At 60.9% G+C, this 14597-nt stretch overlaps 1 protein-coding gene across 1 annotated transcript; it reads left to right on the forward strand.

Moving 5' to 3' along the window:
• The first annotated feature begins 363 nt into the window (after positions 1–363).
• On the forward strand, positions 364–3370 carry LOC131080428 (keratin-associated protein 10-6-like). Its single transcript, XM_058018675.1, has 2 exons — positions 364–1641; positions 1682–3370. Exons 1-2 carry the CDS (start codon positions 1238–1240, stop codon positions 2283–2285), a joined length of 1008 nt encoding a protein of 335 aa, XP_057874658.1. The 5' UTR covers positions 364–1237; the 3' UTR covers positions 2286–3370.
• Positions 3371–14597: the final 11227 nt, after the last annotated feature.

A 14597-nucleotide genomic window follows, 5' to 3' on the forward strand; every position in this document is an offset into this window, starting at 1 on the left:
GGGCACCGGGGAGCCGGGCTGTGGCACCCCCAGGTTAGTGCCGTGGGGCTGGGGGGCACCGGGGAGCCGGGCTGTGGCACCCCCAGGCTGGGGGGCATCGGGGAGCCGGGCTGGGTGTGCTCTGTGCTCAGGGCGGCGGGGCTGGGGGGCACCGGGGAGCCGGGCTGTGGCACCCCCAGGCTGGGGGGCACCGGGGGCCGGGCTGGGTGCGCTCTGTGCCGTAGGGCAGCGGGGCTGTCCCCCCGTCCCTCGCAGCGCTGCATCCGGGGTCGGCCGAGCTCCGCGCTCCATCCATCCCCTCCGTGCCCCCGCAGAGCCGCCCGAAGGGTCCCCTCCGGAGCGCTGCAGCCCCTGCCGCTGAGCCCCGCGCCCGCCCTGCGCCCAGCACCCTCGGCCGGCCCCACTCAGGACCCTCCTGCACGGGGCCGCGCCCCCCGCGGGTCTCCGGCCCGGCGCTGCCGCCCCCCGAGCGGGGCTGAGCTGGACGGCCGGCACCGACCGCGCCGCCGGGGCCCGTTCCAGAGGATATGCAAGCATCGCCTCCCGACGCCCAGCGAGCCCCCGGGCTCCGCTCCGAGCGCCCGGGGCTGCGGGACCAGCCGGGCACCCCCCGCCCTCCTCCCGTGCCGCCGGTACCCCCGGCACCGGGCACTGCTCGCGGGGGTGCCCAGGGTGCCTCCCCCGCCCCGGCGGGAGGCGGCCGGGCTCGGTACCCGGCACCGGGAGCCCCCATTCTGGTGCTAACCCTCACCCCTCGGCCTTGGGGGTGCTCCGGCCGCCCCCTGCCCCGGGGGTCCCGTCCCGTCCCGTCCCGCCGGCGGCAGCGGGGGCAGCGGGACCCCCGCCCCGCCGCCGCATGCCCGCGCCACCCCCGCTAACCGGAGAGCAGTAGAGCTGAATGTAACCCCGGCCGGGCGCGCCCGCCGCCACAATAAACTGTAGTGAGGTTCCTTTTTCTACCGGCGCCCCGTCTGTCCGTCCGTCCGTCCGTCCGTCTGCGCGGGGAGGGGCTCCGCGCCATCCCTCTGCCGAAGGAGGGGTCCATCGGTCTGTCTGTCCGTCTGCTAGGGGAGAGGGGCTGCAGTCTGTCTGGTTTGTGTGCTCACCCCACTGTCAGGATGGGGAGGTGCAGTCTGTCCATCTGTCCATCTGGCCAGGACAAGGGGCTGCAGTCAGTCTGTCTGCCTGTCTGTCTGTCTGGACAAGGGGCTATAGTCCGCCTGTCTATCTTACCAGGATGAGGGACTGCAGTCCATCTCTCTGTGCATCTGGACAAGGGGCTGCAGTCTATCAGTCTGTCCCTCTGACCAGGACAAGGCTGCAGTCTCTCTGTCCATCTGCTCAGAACAAGGAGCTGCAGTCTGTCAGTCAGTCTGTCAGTCTGTCTGTCTGGACAAGGAGCTGTAGTCCATCATTCTGTCTATCTGACCAGGACAAGGGGCTGCAGTCCATCAGTCTATCTGCCTGTCTGTCAGTCTGTGTGCTCAGGACAAGCTGCTGCAGTCCATCAGTCTACCTGCCTGTCTGTCAGTCTGTGTGCTTGGGACAAGGTGCTGCAGTCCATCAGTCTGTCTGCCTGTCTGTCTGTCTGTCTGGACAAGGAGCTGCATTCTGTCAGTCTGTCTGTGTGCTTGGGACAAGGTGCTGCAGTCCGTCAGTCTGTCCATCTGACCAGGACAAGGAGCTGCAGTCCATCAGTCTGTCAGTCTGTCTGTGTGTTCAGTACAAGGTGCTGCAGTACGTCAGTCTGTCTGCCTGTCTGTCTGTCTGGACAAGGAGCTGCAGTCTGTCTGTCTGTCCATGTGCTCAGGACAAGGAGCTGCAGTCTGTCTGTCCATCTTACCAGGACAAGCGGCTGCAGTCCATCAGTCTGTCCATCTGACCAGGACAAGGGGCTGCAGTCCGTTAGTCTGTCCACTACTCACTCGGCTGTCAGGGCTGTCAGGAGGTGTCCCCTCACCACAGCAGGTGCCCACCCGCGCGGTGTCACCCGGTGGCCGGGCAGGGCTGGGTGTGCCCCAGCCAGTGGCACAGGAGCCGCGGGCACTGCAGCGGTGCCAGCACCACGTCCCCTCCTTTCCATGGAAGGGATTGCTGCCATTCCTGGTGGCATTCCAGCTGCCACCAGCACCCATCGTGGGCAGCACGGGGCGAGGCCAGACCCTGTCCTAGGTGCTGGTGGCTCTCTGGGCACCCACAGCCCTGAGGGCACCGGGAATGTCTCCATCCAGCGCGGTCCTGGCAGCTGTGCATCCATCCCCTGTGTGTCCCGATGTTCAGCATAATCCTGGCCGCTGTGCATCCATCCCCTGTGTGTCCCCATGTTCAGCATAATCCTGGCAGCTGTGCATCCATCCCCTGTGTGTCCCCATGTTCAGCATAATCCTGGCAGCTGTGCATCCATCCCCTGTATGTCCCCATGTTCAGCATAATCCTGGCAGCTGTGCATCCATCCCCTGTGTGTCCTGTCCCCTTTGGGATGGGCCCAGCTGCCTGTTGGGGTGGGATGGGGTGTCTGGAGGCTCTGGTTGTGTCCCCACTCTGAGATGTGGGGGACACCTTGAGCATGGGGACTGTCCTCAGGCATTGCAGCACCACGACCCTGGCCTGGCATCTCCCCAATTTACAGGAGTCTCAGACCCCACACACTCTTTGATCCCCCACCAGCACTGCCTGGCTCTCCCTTCCCAATACCCTTGGTCACCTGGCCATGCCCTCATGGCTTCCAGCTCTGTTTTTGCACTGTTTCACCCTAAAATCCTCTCCCCACTATTTGTTTTCTGAATAAGCACGGAGCCAAAGTGTCCAGGAGTGGAACATGTGCTGGGCATGGAGAAGCCCCTGGCACAGGTCAGGACCCTTTGCCAGAGCCCCCCAGGAGCAGGGGCTGAGTCCAGGGTTCTCGGTGCCACATCTGCCAACACATCCTCAGCTGGAACTCCCAACACGAATTGAGTTGCACATTCCTGTGCCATGGAAATCTCAATCTCAGCCACATTCCTGTGCCATGGAAATCTCAATCTCAGCCACATTGCTGTGCCATGGAAATCTCAGCCACATTCCTGTGCCCATGGAAATCTCAGCCACCACTCCCAGCTGGGGCTGGTCCCTGGCACCACTGGCACCACCGGCCCCACGGCCGGTGCCAGGCGCATCCCCAGCCCCAGGCAGTGGCGCTGGCTCGGCAAGCACGGGCAGCAGGCGCGGCGTGGCGGGGCCCACACCAAACTGCTCGGTGTTTTCGCTGGGGCACAGCCCCAGGCAGGAGACATGAGCTGCTGTCAGCTGGCAGCGAGGCTGGCAGGGATTCCATGGACGGGCACACCCACACAGAGCACGGGAATGGGCACACCGGGACTTCACGGGAACTGCTTGGAAATTCAATGTGCTCAGGGAGAGGGGTGGGGAGAGGGGATGTCCTGGGAGAGCCCCCAGGGCTCTCCGGGGTTGGTGCCGAGTTTAAGGGATCGCACTGCCAGGGCAGTAGGTGAGCGGGTGGGGAGTCCAGGTGGGACCATCAGCCTCAGGTTGGGCCATCAGCCCTATGGTGGGACTATCAGCCCCATGTGGGGCCATCAACCGCCCCAGGTGAGACCATCAGCGCCAGGTGGGACCATAAGCCCCATGGTGGGACCATCAGACCCAGACAAGACCATCCTGCCCCATAGAAGACACCATCCTGCCCTGCCCCATGGAAACCATTGTCCTGCCCCATGGAAACCCCATCCTGCCCCATGGATACCCCATCCTGCCCCACAGAAACCCCATCCTGCCCCACGGAAACCACCATCCTGCCCCACGGAAACCACCATCCTGCCCCATGGATACCCCATCCTGCCCCATGGAAACCCCATCCTGCCCCATGGAAACACCATCCTGCCCCACGGAAACCACCATCCTGCCCCACGGAAACCACCATCCTGCCCCATGGATACCCCATCCTGCCCCATGGAAACCCCATCTTGCCCCATGCAAACCACCATCCTGCCCTGCCCCAGAGAAATCCCATCCTGCCCCACAGAGACCCCATCCTGCCCCATGGAAACCAGATCCTGCCCCATGGAAACCCCACTATGCCCCAAGGAAGCCCCATCCTGCCCCACAGAAGCCCCATCCTGCCCCACAGAAACCCCATCCTGCCCCTCATTCTCAGTTCACTTGGAGAAAGAACAGAGATAATCTCTCCCATTGGAGACAATAATTTTGAATCCAAGAAAGAACAGAGATAATTTCTCCCATTGGAGAGAATAATTTTGAATCAAAGAAAGAACAGAGATAATCTCTCCCACTGGATGGATTGGGATGAGCCTGGGAACCTTAGAGAAGAAGACTTCAAACAATAGAGAAGAAGACTTCAAACAATTATTATCTCTCGTTGTGTAGCCATTGTTTATATTTATGGTTCTCCACAGTGTGTTATTCACAGTCGGTGTGAGATGCTCCTCCTTTGAGACCAATCGAGTCTCACCTCAGCGAGTCACACCATAAAAAGTTCCGCTACTCTCATTAAAAGCTTTCACCCTCTGATCCACCTGGAGCCTTTCTTTGCATCCCTGACTCAGCAGCGTCAGCCCCGAGGGGTGGGGAGGGTGGCGAGGGTGGCTGTGCACACCTGACCTGGCCTGGCCCCCAGCGCTCCCACCAGAGCCCCCCAGAGCCCCCCAGAAATGGGGTCTGTGCACTCTGCTGCTTGTCCTTGGGCTGTCTGAGCCTGGACTGACAGCACTGGGACAGACGGACACAGCACAGGAGGTGGCAGTGTTTGAGGATGGGGGAATAGATGAGAATCTTGACTCTGTGTTTCAGAACGCTGATACTATATATTACATTACATTACATTACATTATATTAATTCTATTATATTATATTACATTATATTAAAATGCATAATATTATATAATGTAATGTAATATATTGTAATGTAATATATTGTAATACAATGTAATTATATTATATTATATTGTAATGTAATATATTACACTATATTACAATGTAATGTAATATAATGTAATATTATATGTATATAATATTACATGTAATATAATGTAATATTTAGTATAGCATATTCCATCACATATGCTATACTAAAACTATACTAAAGAAAAAAGAAAATATTTCATCAGAAGGCTGGAAAAGAGTGATAACATAATCTCGTAGCAGACTCAAGAGAGTCCAACACATCTGGCTGTGATTGGCCATTAATTAAAGACAATTCTCATGCAACCAATCAAAGATGCACCTCTTGGTAAAACACCTCCAGACCACATTCCATCAGATAGTTATTGTTTACATTTATTTTCTGAGGCTTCTCAGCTCCTCAGGAGAAAAATCCTAGCGAAAGGGTTTTTAAATAATAAAATATTTATTATTTAAATAAATAATAAGTGACACCAGGGAGCTTGTGCTGCCTGCTGGGCAGTGAGGGTCTGCACTGGGGGCACTGGGAAAAATCCTAGTGAAAGGGTTTTTAAATAATAAAATATGTCAGTGACACCAGGGGCTTGTGCTGCCTGCTGGGCACCCACCCTGGCATGTGGCATGGCACCCACACTGGCACGGCACCCACCCTGGCATGGCACCCACCTTGGCATGGCAACTGTGCCAGGGAGCCCATGGCACTGGCCTTGGCATGGCACCCACCCTGGCACAGCATCCACCGTGGCATGGCACCCATCCCACCCAGGCAGGGTTCCTGCATCAGGACAGCTCCTCCAGCACAGTGTGACCCCATCCCAGCCCCTATGGGCTCCCTTTCACCATAGCCCCACAGCTGTGACCCCACAGCTTGGCTGGCATGGCACAGGTGCCACCGAGGCCCCGCAGCTTGGCTGGCACAGCACAGGTGCCACCAAGGGTGTTACCAAGGCCCCTCAGCTTGGCTGGCACGGCACAGTGTGGGTGCCACAGAGGGTGTCACCGAGCTCTGGCAGCCGCAGCCAGGGGAGAGGTGCCCAGGCTGGTCGCTCCCCATCCTTGCCAGCAGCCCAGGAGCTTTGATGAAGCCGCCCGTGCTTGGGTTGGATTTGCCTGAATGGCAGCTGCTCATTAATTACGGGTAATTAACGCCACAGCCCCTTGGCGGCTCTCGGGCAGCAGCAGCAGCCGCCCTGCACGGGGCAGGGGGAGCGTGACAGGCTCAGTATGGCCCAGAACAACACAGCATGGCCCGGAATAGCCCAGTATGGCCCAGAACAACCCAGTATGGCCCAGAACAGCTCAGCACGGCCTGGTACAGCCCTGAACAGCCCAGTATGGCCCAGAACAGCCCAGTATGGCCCAGAACAGCTCAGCACGGCCTGGTATGGCCCAGAACAGCCCCCTATGGCCTGGTATGGCCCAGAACAACCCAGCATGGCCTGGTATGGCCCAGAACAGCCCCCTATGGCCTGGTATGGCCCAGAACAACACAGCATGGCCCAGAATAGCCCAGTATGTCCCAGAACAGCCCAGTGTGGCCCAGAACAGCTCAGCACGGCCTGGTACAGCCCTGAACAGCCCAGTATGGCCCGGTATGGCCCAGAACAACCCAGTATGGCCTGGTACGGCCCAGAACAACCCAGCACGGCCCGGTATGGCCCAGAACAACCCAGTACGGCCTGGTACGGCCCAGAACAACCCAGTATGACCCAGAACAACCCAGCATGGCCCGGTATGGCCCAGCACAACCCAGCACGGCCTGGTACGGCCCAGAACAGACCAGTACAGCCCAGAACAGCTCAGTATGGCCCAGTACGGCACAGAACAACCCCGACACCAGCGCACTCCCAACACCCACTTTTGGAGATGGAGGCAAGTTTAAACAGACTCATCTTTGCACAGTGAAGAGAAGGGAATCATCCAAACCAGCTTCACAGTGTGTGGCTGGACTTGTGCAAAGGAGCCACAGCCAGGATGAACAATTTGGCCTCACTTGGAGGCCAAGCTGAGTAACGAGAAGTACGTGTGTGCCTGGTGGCCCAGTTTATAGGAGCCGATACATGAAACACAACACGTGAAAAATCCCCAGCCCCTTCCCTCTCTTCAGTCCTCGGTTCACGAGCAGAACCCTGCAGGTTCAGAGAGACTTCAAATGATTGAATCCCTTACAAACTCACCGTGCCCCCACCAGCCGTGCCCATCTGCCCGGTGCCCGCCACCATGTCCATGCCCGGTGCCAGTGCAGCCCCGGGGTTGTCTGAATGCCCAGCGTGGGTCACAGGGCCCTGAGGTGCAGCAGGAAGCTCTGTGGGGCTGGCATCGCCCAGCTCTCATCCCTGCTTGCCCATGGATTGAGGCTCTCAGCACCTCCCGTGAGTGACACCTCGGCCAACACCCAGGCACAGAAAGTTGTGCTGGTTTGCGGGGCACGGCTGCCATCCCTGTAGGATGGGGATGGGGTCTGCAGCCACCACCCTGGCAGGGAGTGCAGCCTTTGGCCCTCTCACTGCCCCACTGGGGCTGCCCCTGCTTGGGCATCGCCCCACGAGTCCCCAGGGCATCGTGCCAGCCAGTGCCTCTGCTGAATCTGCAGCTCTGGGTGACGCTGCCCAGGTTCTTCTCTCAGATCTGCAGATCCAGGCGACCCTGCCTAGGTTCCTCTCTCAGATCTCAGGGTGCTCCGGGTGACCCTGCCCAGGTTTCTCTTGCAGATCTGCAGCTCTGGGTGACCCTGCCCAGGTTCCTCTCTCAGATCCGCACCTCTGGGTGCTCCAGGTGACCCTGCCCAGGTTCCTCTCTCAGATCTGCTGCTCCAGGTGACCCTGCCCATGTTCCTCTCTCAGATCTGCGCCTCTGGGTGACCCTGCCCTGGTTCCTCTCTCAGATCTGCAGCTCTGGGTGACCTTGCCCAAGTTCATCTGCCCTTCTGGACCACCAGCGTGGCACTGTCCCAGCAGCAGGCACAGGGTGCCCACCCTGCCCAGATGTTCAGTGCCCACCCTGCCCAGATGTTCAGTGCCCACCCTGCCCGGGTGTTCAGTGCCCACCCTGCCCGGGTGTTCAGTGCCACCCTGCCCGGGTGTTCAGTGCCATTCCGATGGGAAGGGATGGCACTGCCAGGGCTGCCCGCACCCAGTGCAGGCTCCAGGGCTCCGTGCCCGTGGGCTCAGCCAGCCCGCCCGTGCCTGGATACCGGCAGCTCTCCAGACAACACACTCCCACGCCCCATAAACACCTTGCCCAAGCGCCGCATCCTCCCCGCAGCGCCTCGCCCCGAGGGTGTTGTGGCACAGCCCCCCTGCCCCAGTGGCCCCAAAGCCTCTTTGCCCCTCTCTGTGGTACCCGCTGCTCTTACAGCACCCACCGAGCCGCTGTGGCTCAGGGAGAGGGCTGGGGGTGCTCGGGGGGCAGCAGGAGCAGCTGTGGGGCTGGTGCAGGGTCTGGAGAGAGGGTGTGGAACTGCTGATGGAGGCAGGGCAGGGATGTTTGGGTGACTCAAGCAGCAACAGGATGGTTTGGGCATGTTTTGGGCAATTCAGGCTTTCTGCACATCCAGGGGCGTGGGCAAGGCTGGGGGAGCAGGGAAGGGTCCCCCTTCTCCACCCCAGGTACCAGGGTTAGTCCTACACTGAGGTTTTATCAGCCCTGCACCTGCAGCCCAGGCCCAGTCACTGCCACGGGGCACAGGGGCACTGCTGGCAGCAGGGAGGGTTTGGGGGGTGATGGAGACAAGGATGAGGAGCTGCTGGGGATGAAGGCAGCGCTGTCCCTGGGGTAGGAGGTCTCTGCCCTTCGTTCTCACCCCCTCTGTGGAGGGCACAGCCCCCCGGGACGAGGCCACCCCCTTTTGGGAACCCCTCAAGGAGGGACCCCATCTCCGAAAGGGAGCCGTGGGGAAGGCCGGCCCGCGAGTTTCTGCAAGGGCTGGGCCGCTGTGTCATCCCCAGGGGCGGGGAAGGGCCGGGGTTTAAACGCGCTCCGCTCCCGGGCAGGAAGCAGAGCGGTGAACGCCGGGCACCTGCCAGGGCAGCCCCAGGTGTGAGCACCGTGCGCAGGTAGGAGACCTCGGCGGGCGGGCGGGCAGAGTCCTGCCTGGGCACCGCCGGCAGTGCCAGGGGCTGCGGGGCACAGAGAGCTCTGGCCATGCCCGGAATGGAATGGCAGGAATGCGGCAGCGCTCCCGGGCCAGGGTGGGACCGCGGGCACAGGGCAGCGGTGCACGGGGCTGGGGCACCCTGGACACTACCGGAGCACAGTGCAGGGGCTGGGGCATCCTGGGCACTACCGGAGCACAGCACATTGGGCTGGGGCACTCTGGGCACCACCTGGGGCACAGCGCAGGGGCTGGGGCACCCTGGACACTACCGGAGCACAGCACACTGGGCTGGGGCACTCTGGGCACCGCCTGGGGCACAGTGCAGGGGCTGGGGCACTCTGGGCACTGCCTGGGGCACAGCGCAGGGGCTGGGGCACCCTGGGCACTGCCTGGGGCACAGCGCAGGGGCTGGGGCACAACGCACGGAGCTGTAGCACCTGGGCACTGCCAGGGGCACAGCCGGGAGGATGGCCGTCCCAGCACGTCCCAGGAGCAGGGCAGGATGATGCCCGGGCAGGATGGCTCCGGGAAAAGCGGTGATGCCTCAAGGCTCCGATGGCACGGGTGCTGAGGAGGGGTTGGGTAGTGGGACAGGGCAGGGGGAGGACTGGCAGCCCCCTCCCACCATACCCGGTGAGGTGGGGATGTCCTGATGACAGAGTGCGAGTTCATCCTAGAGCAGCGCCCTTCGGGCACCGGGCAGGACCCTGGCACTGCGGACCCTGCTCTGGGGCGGCCCGGGGGGGCAGCACTGCCTGGGGAGGGGTCCCGAGCTGCCCCCAGCCCGCTCAGAGCAGGGCCCCCCGGCTGCCCTCCCTGTTGCCATCACCCCCCGTCCCTGCCCCAGAAAATTCCCTGCTGCTCTCCCTGCCCCGAAACAGCCCCGGCCCCAGCCTGCCTGACGGACACCACCCTGCAGCACTCCCGCCCCCGGCCCCAGCCTCTCCCAGCGCTCTGCAGTCCCTGTCCCAGCAAACAACTCCCCCGCCACCCTCTCCCGACACCGCGTCCCGCACTCTGCCAGTAAAACCTGTCCCTGCTCCCGGTCCCTCCCCGGGGCCCTCCCGCCCCGCCGGGGCCGGTGCCGGGGTCCGGGGGCTCCCTGCGGGTGCGGAGGTGCGGGATGTCCCACGGAGCTCCCGTGGGTGTTCGATGGCTCCCGTGGGCGCTCACAGCGGTGCCAGCGCATTCCCTGGCGCAGCCGGGAGGGAAAGCCGCGGAGCAGCGGCTGCGGCTGCCAGGGAGCGCTGCCCGCGTCGGGGAGAGACCGTGGCCCCAGGGAGGGCGGCAGGTGCCAACACCTCTGCCAGGAATCTCGCTGCCTTCGTCGGCACAGTCGGTTACTCAAAGTTTCCGATGACGAAAGGGAGCGGAGCCCTTCCCTTGCTGCGCGCCCACCGCCTCCCCTGCCCGGGGGCAGCGTCTTTGCTTCCCCAGCGCCTTTGCTTCCCCAGCGCCTTTGCTTCCCCAGCCGCTTTCACCCTTCCCCAGGTGTGGGGTGGCAGTGCCCACATTCCCTCTGCCCTGCGGTGCCGGTGTCACGTTCTGTTCTGGGAACGTGCGGGGACCTGCCTGGGGCTCTCCGGATGCTGGAACCGCTCCGGTGCCGATGTCCGCAGCCGCCCCAGCTCCGGGACCTGCAGGGACCTGCCCGGGGCTCTCCAGACACCGGAGCCACCCCGGCGCTGCTGTGCCGGCGTCACGGCGGGGCTGAGCTCAGCTGCTTCCGAGGGCAGCACAGCCGGTGCCATCCAGCCTTGCCAGGACGGGGCTGCGGGGCCAGCCACACTTCCCGGGATCAGCCACAGCCTTCCCGGGGCCAGCCCCAGCCCTCCCGGGCCGGGAGCGGGCGGCAGAGCCCGTGGGAGGTGCTGCGGGCCCCGCAGGTGTTTTGCATGAGCCTGGCACCGGGATCCCCGTGTGGGCGTGGGCATTGGGGTGAGCCCGTGGGGCAGAGGGGAGAGCGCTGCGAGCCGGGGAACAGCCCCTGGCTGGCAGCACGCAGCGCTGTCCCTGCAAACACAAACACAAACAGCGCTGCCTGGGCAGGTCCGAGCCGCGCTGACATCACCGGGCGGAGGGAGCCGGCTCCTGCCGGGACCTCTCCCCGGGCCGGGCAGCGAGCCCGGAGCGCGGCTGGGGCACAGCAGCACGCGTAGGGAGAAGGTGCCGCAGTGCCCGGGGCAGAGGAACACGCGTAGGGAGAGGGTGCTGGGGTGTGACAGTGTTCACAGGGGTCTGAGGATGAGGGGAGAGACGAGGATCTGACTCCGTGTTTCAGAAGGCTGATTTATTATTTTATTATATATATTATATTAAAACTATACTAAAAGAATAGAAGAAAGGATTTCATCAGAAGGCTAGCTGAGAATAGAAAAAGAAAGAATGATAACAAAGGTTTGTGGCTCAGACTCTCTGTCTGAGCCAGCTGACTGTGATTGGCCATTAATTAGAAAAAAACACATAAGACCAATCACAGATGCACCTGTTGCATTCCACAGCAGCAGATAACCATTGTTTACATTTCGTTCCTGAGGCCTCCCAGCTTCTCAGGAGGAAAAACCCTAAGGAAAGGATTTTTCATGAAAGATGTCTGCGATGCTGATGGGCCCGAGGGGCACAGAGGGAGCTGGGGGGCCTGTGGGGACAAAGCTGGGTGCATGGAGCCCCTTTGGGTGCTCCTGGGCTGGACACAGCACCTTCAGCACCTTCAGGGTGCTTTTCGCTCCCAGCTCTCGTTTGCACGGGTGGAGCCGGGAGGAGATGGCTCTGTGAGCTCCAGGCAATGTGGCAGAGCAGCTCCGCGCTGTCCCCACTCGATGTGGCCTCTGCGGGGGCACAGAACTGGGGTTCTCTGTGGGGCACACCTCGAGGAGATCGCTCTGTGAGCTCCAGGCAATGAGGCAGAGCAGCTCCGCGCTGTCCCCACTCGATGTGACCTCTGCGGGGGCACAGAACTGGGGTTCTGTGTGAGGACACCTCGAGGAGATGGCTCTGTGAGCTGCAGGCAATGCGGCAGAGCTGTTCCGCGCTATCCCCACTCGATGTGACCTCCGCAGGAGGGTCAGTGTGGCACAGCACTGGGGTTCTGTGTGGGGCACACCTCGAGGAGATGGCTCTGTGAGCTCCAGGCAATGCGGCAGAGCTGTTCCGCTCTGTCCCCACTCGATGTGGCCTCTGCGGGGGCACAGAACCCTGGTGTTCTGTGTGGGGACACCTCAGGGCAGCCCTGCCCTGCATGTGTCCTTGCAGACATCCTGGTGGGCAGCACCGTGACCCCTGCCCGGCTGCAGGAGCCGCTCCTTGGTGCCCGGCCCGTGGGACCAGTCCAGCCCTGACAGACCCCTCTGGGCACCGGGGGATGGAGTTCCCGAGGGAATCATCCATCCCACCTGCGCTCCCGCTCCTCCAGCCCGCTCCAGCCCCGCTGGCCGCTCTCCCGCCGGCTGTTGGCACAGGAATGCGGGCAGGGAGGCTCCCGAGCCGCCGAGTGACCGCAGGGGCCGGGGCTGACCGCAGCTCCCAGCGCTCGGCACGCCCCAGCTCCGCTCCTACCTCCCGGTGCTCCCGGCGCCGCGGCTGGGGCAGATCCAGCGGTCAGGATCCAGTTATTGAGGCTATTAGGAATGCCTCTGCCCGAATTCAGGTGCAAACGAAACCCTGTGCCAAAGTCAATAGCATGGGTTTCATCTGACAGCAAACATGTGGGAAAGAGAGGGGAGAAAGAAATGGAAAATAGAAAAGAGAGTGACAGAAGCGGAATAAAGAAAAATAAAGAAAATATAGAATAAAATATAAAGAAAATATAGAATAAAATATAGAATAAAGAAAAGATAGAACAAAATATAAAATAAAGATAAGATAGAATAGAATATAAAATAAAGAAAATATAGAATAAAATATAGAATAAAGAAAATATAGAATAAAATATAAAATAGAGAAAATATAGAATGAAATACAGAATAAAAAAAATATAGAATAAAATATTTTATATTTAGAATAATAAAGAAATGGCTATTTTCTTAAAAAAGAAAATATCACCATCCCTGGAGCCCAGCGATGCTCTGCTGATCCCCTCTCCAGCTGGTTTGGTGGTGAAGGTCCCCCTGGAAATCTCAGGTGGGTTAATGCACTCAGGCCAGGTAGGAACCCCCTGTGGGCAGTGCCATTGTCCCTTACCACACTCCGGGTGTGTCACCTGTGCTGCAAGGAAGTGACTCTGGGGGCACCCGGGGGTCTCTGATGGATGAAGGCGCCCCTCAGCTTCCTCTGGGCTCACTGCCCCGAGCAGAGGTGACAACGCACCGAAATTCCTGCCCTCCCCTGGGCTGGGGATGAATCTGTGCAAACCTGCTCCCAGCACAGGCGGCCTCACCCACCCCAAATCCAGCCAGAGATGGTTCTCAGCACGGCTGCTGGGCTCAGCTCACATTCTTTTCCCTGTTTACTTGTTTACTTCTCCCCTGGGGAATGGGTTTCCCTTTATCTAATCTTGGCTTTCAGTCCAAAGTTCCAGCCAGGCATTCCTGAGGGAGGGGTGGGCTTCGTGAGCGAAACTTTACAGCAGCACGAACTGCTTCAGTCTCTGACACAAGGGCGCCCCACAGCTTTGTCAGCTCCCGAGGGATTTGGACTGGGTGCAATCTCCCCCTGAGGCAGCCCTGGAGGCAGCCCTGGTGGCCACTGCTTGCTGAGATGGAGCCTCTGCCTTCCTGGCATTGCTTGGGCAGGGTGAGAAAGGGGGGGAACACTGGAGGGACAGGGGGGGTTTGTGCAGCAGCCCTGTGGGAGCCCATGGACCTGCATGCCAGCACCCCCAGAGTCACAGAATCATGGAGGGGTTTGGGTGGGGAGGGATCTCAGAGCCCATCCAGTCCCACCCTGTCCCGTGAGCAGGGACACCTCCCGCTGTCCCAGGCTGCTCCAAGTTCCCTCCAGCCTGGCCTGGAAAACTTCCAGGGATCCAGGGGCAGCCGCAGCTGTGCTGGGCACCCTGTGCCAGGGCCAAACCACCCTCACAGGGAAGGATTTCTTCCCAAAATCCCCTATCCCATCCAGCCCTGCCTTCTGGCAGTGGGGAGACATTCCCCTTGTCCTGTCACTCTGGCCCCTTGTCCCATATCCTTTCCCAGCTCACTTGGAGTCCCTTTAGGCCCTACAAGGGGCTCTGAGCTCTCCCTGGAGCCTTCTCCTCTCCAGGTGAGCACTCCCAGCTCTGCCAGCCTGGCTCCAGCCCTGCAGCATCTCCGTGACTCCTCTGGGCTCCCCCCAGCAGCTCCAGGTGCTGCTGCTGTGTCCCCAGGGCTGGGGCAGCTCTGCAGGTGAGATCTCACCTGGGCAGAAGAGCAGAATCCCCCTCTCCTTTCCTGCTGCCCACACTGGGGATCAGCCCAGGGGTTTTGGGGTTCCAGTGCACGTGGCCAGGGCATGCGGAGTTCTCACCCACAGACTCCCTGAGTTTGGCCACATCCCTCAGGGTAGCACACCAGGTTTGGACATGCCCAGCCTTTGGCTGTCACTTCCTCCTGCCTGAGGGTGTTTATGTTTCTGATTTCCCGGTATTAGACATGCAAACCATGAAGAA

The sequence above is a fragment of the Melospiza georgiana genome, chromosome 1, assembly GCF_028018845.1.
Source record: "Melospiza georgiana isolate bMelGeo1 chromosome 1, bMelGeo1.pri, whole genome shotgun sequence".
In the NCBI taxonomy this organism is placed as follows: Eukaryota; Metazoa; Chordata; class Aves; order Passeriformes; family Passerellidae; genus Melospiza; species Melospiza georgiana.

Bases quoted from the DNA above. Each gene is read 5' to 3' on its own strand.
- LOC131080428 (XM_058018675.1), top strand. From the start codon at position 1,238: ATGAGGGACTGCAGTCCATCTCTCTGTGCATCTGGACAAGGGGCTGCA. The intron at 1,642-1,681 runs GTGCTGCAGTCC...GACCAGGACAAG, and splicing joins GTCTGTGTGCTTGGGACAAG to GAGCTGCAGTCCATCAGTCT.